Below are 6,394 nucleotides of genomic sequence, written 5' to 3'. Positions count from 1 at the left end.
GGCCAGTGCGCATCATAGCAACCAGTGATTCTGCCGTTCAGTCAATGTGCATATTAGCCTTTTATTATTATTATATAGGATGACTCTATTTCTCCCCTTTTGCCCCCTCTACCCAGCTCTTGCCCCCCACTTCTCTCTGGCCATCACCATACTGTTGTCTGGGTCCATGGGTTGTGCATATATTTTCTTTGGCTAATCCCTTCTTTAAATTCACTTCTTTAAATTTTTATTTTCAGATAAGTGCTTATAACTGCACTATTATATATTTTTTATTATATCATTTAGAATTAAGATATTTTTTCATTGAAACCTTGTAAATTTTAGCACAATTTAATAAATCATGCTAGAAGCAATTAGGAGATTTTTTATGTAATGCAGATAGATTTAAATTAATATTTTATTAATTTTTAATTTTTTAATATTTTAATTTGAAATAATCTCATACATGTAAAAAAAACTATAAAATACTACAGCATATTTATGTACCTTTCACCCAATTTCTTAGGTGTTAATAATTTAAACATAACCATTATACAACTAACAAAATTTGGAATATATTTTTCTTATAATCTCTTTAATGTTACTTAATCCATTTACTTTGTTTATGTTAATCTTCACCCAAGGATATTTTTCCATTGAATTTTAGAGAGAGTGAAGGGAAAGGGAGAGACACATTGATTGGTTGCCTCCTGCACATGCTGTGATAGGTACTGGGGATCAAGCCAGCAACTGAGGTACATGCCCTTGACTGGAATCAAACCTGGGACCCTTCAGTCCACGGGCTAATGCTCTATCCACTGAGCAAAACAGGCTGCAGCTTAATTCATTTACTTTTAATTTATATGTGTCTTTATATTTAAAATGAGTTTTGTTTTTGATTCACCTTCATAATCTGTCTTTTAATTGGTGCATTTATGCCATTGAGTTTCAGAGTGCTTACTGATAGAGTTACTACCATATCAGGAGGCTTCTACGGCTTCTGGGGCCGGCCTGCCTTGCTGGGGCTGGCCTGCCTTGCCGCCCGGGACCAGATTGGGCCTGGGCAGCAAGGTAGGCCAGCTTCTGGGGCTTCTGGGGCCGGCCTTCCCTGGATGGCGTTGTGCTGGCAGCTCACGCTGTCCTGCCCTGCCTGCAGTATGCAAATTAGGTGCCATTTTTGTTGGCAGTTAATTTGCATACCTCGCTGATTAGCCAGTGGGAGGAGTAGTGAAGGTACGGTCAATTACCATATTTGTCTATTATTAGATAGGATTAGAAGAATTTTCAAAACAAACAAAGTGAGAAACTTCACATTAGATAATGGGTATATCTAGGGAGCAAAGTTCATTTGGAATTACACAAAGGAACAAACACAGAATTTTTGTGATATTTACACAAGAATTAACAAATTATAAAATTTCCATTTGAAAACCCTGAGTAACCTAGACAACTGACTATGTGAATGACTGGTTTTCCTTCCCCTGCCTTAATTCCTCCTCTTAGGTTTCAAATAAAAAGCAAACCTAAAATATATAAAGTACTCATACAACTAGACCAAAGGAAGACAAACAGCCCAATCAGAAAATGGGCAGAAGACCTCAATAGACACTTCTCCAAAGAAAGACACACAAATGGCCTACAGTCATATGAATAAATCCTCAACGTCACTAATCATCAGAGAGATGCAAATTAAACCACAATGAGGTGCCTCCTCACAACTGCCATAATGGCTACTATCAATAAATCAACTAACAACAAATGCTTGTAAGGATGTGGAGAAAAGGGAACCCTCGTACACTGCTGGTGGGAATGCAGACTGGAACAGGCATGGTGGAAAACAGTGTGTAGTTTCTTCAAAAAAAATTAAAAATGGAACTGCCATTTGACCCAGTCATCCAACTTCTAGGAATATAACCTAAGAATTCTGAAACACTAATCAGAAAGAATACATGCACCTCTATGCTCATAGCAGCATTATTTACAATAGCTAAGATCTGGAGACAGCTCAGGTGCCCATCTATTGAAGAATAGATTTAAAAAAACACACACACAGAAAAACGGTGATATATTTACACAATGGAATACTATGCAGTTGTGAAAAAGAAGGATCTCTTACCCTTTGAAATAGCATGGAGAGGCCTGAAAAGTTTTATGCTAAGTGTAATAAGTCAGTCAGAGAAAGACAAGTATCACATGATCATCAGTTATATGTGAAATCCATAAACAAAATAAAGTGCCAAACAAAATAGATCCAGAAACATGGAAGTATGCAACAGAGTGTGGATCTTCAGAGGGAAGGGGAGGAGGGAAGAAATTAACCAAAGAACTTATGTGCATATATGAATAACCCATAGACACAGATAATAGTGGGGTGAAGGCCTGGGGAAAGGGGACAGGAGAGGAGAAGAATGGGGTCAATGGAGGGATAAAAGGAGGACATCTGTAATATTTCAATAATAAAGATACATTTTTAAAAAGCAAACCCACAAAACCATAGCCATCATACCTTTGGTCCCAATAGAGGCAGAGTCCTTCTCTCTCTCTCTCTCTCTCTCTCTCTCTCTCTCTCTCTCTCTTTCACACAAACATGCATACACACAGCTTCCTATGTGGCTTTTGGGAGTGAGTAATAAACCTTACGTTTTCATAGTCCCATGACAGTTGTTGTAATTATAAGAAGGACCACAAGAGTCCATCCACCCAGAACATTGACTCTGGTCTGAGGAACAAGTAGTAGGAACTGGGCCAGCGCCCAGGAATTCCTCTCCTATTGCATCGCTATCAATAGACAGAGACTTATAGGGAACAATGATAAAATCTAGAATATCAGGAAGAGCAGTTAAGATACCAATGTACAGAGAATGAGGGACACATGGTGAAAACTGAGGTTTCAGATTTTATGGAATGAAATTATAAAATGGATTAGGTAGCCACGTACAGTTTTTCTACATGAGTAATACCACTTATTACTTATTATTCTACCTACAAAACAAGAACAAATTACTTACAGTGATATATGTCATTTGAGAAGAAATTATTCTTAAGGCATCAATGTTTCTAGTGAAGTAAATGAAAACTTCTCACTATTTCTGATCAAGGTTGAAAAACTTAGTGAAGGTTAAAAAAAGACAAAAGGAACAACTGTCTATATAACAGACAAAACAGGGAGCTTAATAAAATGGTTATTTAAATTGTATAAAGAAGTTGAAACAAACAAAGGAAATTCAAGGGCAGAATAAAAGGAGCAATTCTGGACCAGCTGTGTTTCTCAGGGTTTGAACATCAACCTATGAACCAGGAGGGCTCCGTTAGATTTTTGGTCGGGGCACATGTCCGGGTCGTGGGTTCAATCACCAGGAGTGGGTATGCAGGAGGCAGGCGATCAATACTATTCTCTCATCATCCATGTTTCTCTCTCTCCCTTTCCCTTCCTCTCTGAAATCAATAAAAATATGTTTTTTAAAAAAATAAAAAGAGCAAATCTAAAAAAACACAATGTGATTAAAGAATCACAATTTCTGGTTTTAAATTCTTTAGCCCCAAAATCAAGGGCACTTTTTACCTCGAGATGATTGTCCCCTTTGTACCTGCCATCCCAAAGAATCTTTTCAGGGCCCTCTTTATGTCCCTGTTCCTGAGACTGTAGATGAAGGGGTTCAGCATGGGTGTGACCACAGTGTACATCACTGACGCTGCTGCACTTGAGTGTGAGCTTTGGGTAGCAGCAGAGCTGAGATACGCTCCTAGGATCGTACCATAAAATAAGGAGACAACTGAGAGGTGAGAAGCACAGGTAGAAAATGCCTTATACTTCCCCTGAGCTGATGGGATTGCACATATGGAGGACACTATCTTAGAGTAAGAGTAAAGGATACCAGCGAGGGGACCACCACCCAGTAGCACAGCTATAAAATACATCACCATGTTGTTAAGAAAGATGTCGGAACTGGCAAGTTGGACCACCTCTTTGAGTTCACAGAAAAAGTGGGGGATTTCCAAGTCTGTACAGAAGGACAATTGCAACACCATTAAACTTTCTAACAAGGATTGCAGGGCACTTGTGATCCAGGACACTAGAACCAGCAGTCCACTGAGCCAGGGGTTCATGATGACCATATAGTGCAGGGGGTGGCAGATGGCCACATACCTGTCATAGGCCATCACACTTAGAAGGAAGTCATCCAGTCCTCCAAATAGTAAGAAAAAATACAACTGTGTGATGCAGCCTTTATAGGTAATGACTTTGCTCTGTGTCTGGATGTTCCACAGCATCTTTGGGATGGTGGTGGAGGTGAAACAGATGTCTACCAAGGACAGGTTGGAGAGGAAGAAGTACATGGGTGTGTGGAGGTGGGAGTCTGAGCTGACGACCAAAATGATGAGCAGGTTTCCCAATACAGTGATCAGGTACATGGAGAGGAAAAGCCCAAATATGAGGGGCTGCAGTGCTGGTTCCTCTGACAATCCCAGAAGAAGAAATTCTGAAATCAGAGTATCATTTTCAGGTCCCATAGTGTGGAGGTGACTAGTACGAAAGAAAAATTAGCATGATTAGTTTTTACACAAATGGCCATTACAAGCATAGTTGAAATGCTACAATTATATTTTGTAACAAAGCAACAATATTAACTTTTTGTGTGTATCATCCCCCATGACATCTCTGATTAGGAATTCCTGTCTTCCTCAAACTTTTTTTCCAAGGTGAACATGGATTACACTGTCTCAATGAGAAATGCTTTCATGCACCTAAGGAATATCTATTGCTATTTCCCACCTCACCAAAAGTGTACAGGATGCTCAGAAACAAAATTTATAGAATATAATAATAGTGAAAGAATATATACAACACATATGTCATATACCAAGTTAGATGGTATCATGTGAAGAAAAAGAAAGTAGTTATAAAGAGAGTGGATGGGTGTTATTTTATACTGGGAGGACAAGCAGCCCTGCAAACTAGGGGGCAATTGAACAGAGACCTCAAGGAAGGCAGAAGGGGGTGACACAGGGGGAAAATGCTTTATACTTCCCCTGAGCTGATGGGATTGCACGTATGGAGGACACTATCTTAGAGTAAGAATAAATGATACCAGCGAGGGGACCACCACCCAGTATCACAAATACAAAATACATCACCATGTTATTAAGAAAAAAGTACTTGGGGATGGAGGACTATGTAAGAAAAGAGGCAGCGCCAAAGCCCTGAGATGACACTGGTTTATGTATTCAAGGCTCAAAAAGGATCCAGAATGGTGAAATAGAGTCAAGAAGGCACAAAAGAAAATATTACAGTGCATGATACATAGTGAGGGTATATGGTTCTCTTTGTTCAGGTGTGTGTGTGTGTGTGTGTGTGTGTTTGTGTGTGTGTGTGTGTGTGTGGTGTGTGCAAAAATTGCTGGATCACAATGTAAAGGCATGTCGTATTTTGGGACACAGTAAAAATAATCTGGTATTCAATGCAGTAAATGTGAGAACAGTTTAAAAGGTAGCAGCAGAGCTGAGATACAGGGGAAAATAGAACCCTGGCACCTGTTCTTCCGTGAGCATTTTCAGAGATCTCTTTATACTCACTCTTGTGCTGACGAGAGAAAGCCCCACAGAATGTAAGAAAAGGTCCAGGCCCATCAGGCACCAGCTGTAGAAGAGTGAATTAGAACTCACACCTCCTGACATTAAGTCAGTGCTTTTCTGCTCTGCAAGGCTGCTCACTCTGTCAATGCTTCACAGAGAAGAGGAAATGCTAAGGTTGAAATAAAGCAGAATCCTGAGAGCTGAGCAGACAGAAGGGAGGGTCTGTTCCTGGTGTGGAATGAGAGAGGCTGTAGAATTGTGCTCTGAGATGGAGAGAAGAAAGAAGCTGAGAAGGAATAAGTTGCAAGAAACCACTTCAGAACGAAGGACATCAAATGTGTGGGATCTTGAGTCCATCCCTTTCACTATTTCATCAGCCTGACTGTTCCCCCAGAAGACACGGTTATTAAAAGTTTTACTTCTCCCCAAGATGCTTTCCCACAGGGCTCACTCTGGCACCCCCAGTGGCATCACTCACTGGATTTGGCTCTACTGGCCCTTCCTTCTTTTGACAATTGATGTGAAAAAGGCAAGAAATGCAGGTCAGGTGCTGGTTTTCCAGAGCAGTTGAACATCTTAGAGAGGCACAGAGAGGATGCTCTTATCCATGGCTGAGGAGCTGCAGGTGAGTCTGCAGAGGGAGGTCCAGAGGCTGAATTCTCAGGGCTCCTCATTAAATGGACTGTTTTACTGTTGCTCAGTTTTCTAAGCAATTCAGCCCCTTCGAAACCAAGGGACCATAAATAAAAGGCAACTTTTCTGCCAGTTTGGTCTCCATGGGATCACCTTGGGGGCCAGATGCATTTTCCCTTCCTACTGATGGGTCCACCTCCGTTGGAAT

At 40.5% G+C, this 6,394-nt stretch overlaps 1 protein-coding gene across 1 annotated transcript; it reads right to left on the bottom strand.

Moving 5' to 3' along the window:
• Nucleotides 1-3,537: 3,537 nt before the first annotated feature.
• LOC102433549 (olfactory receptor 7A5-like) lies at nt 3,538-4,491 on the bottom strand. The gene has a single exon (XM_006107057.1). It carries the CDS (start codon nt 4,489-4,491, stop codon nt 3,538-3,540), a length of 954 nt encoding a protein of 317 aa, XP_006107119.1.
• Nucleotides 4,492-6,394: the final 1,903 nt, after the last annotated feature.

The sequence above is a fragment of the Myotis lucifugus genome, unplaced genomic scaffold (assembly GCF_000147115.1).
Source record: "Myotis lucifugus unplaced genomic scaffold, Myoluc2.0 scaffold_995, whole genome shotgun sequence".
NCBI lineage: Eukaryota > Metazoa > Chordata > Mammalia > Chiroptera > Vespertilionidae > Myotis > Myotis lucifugus.
This window is presented reverse-complemented; position numbering and strand designations above follow the sequence as displayed.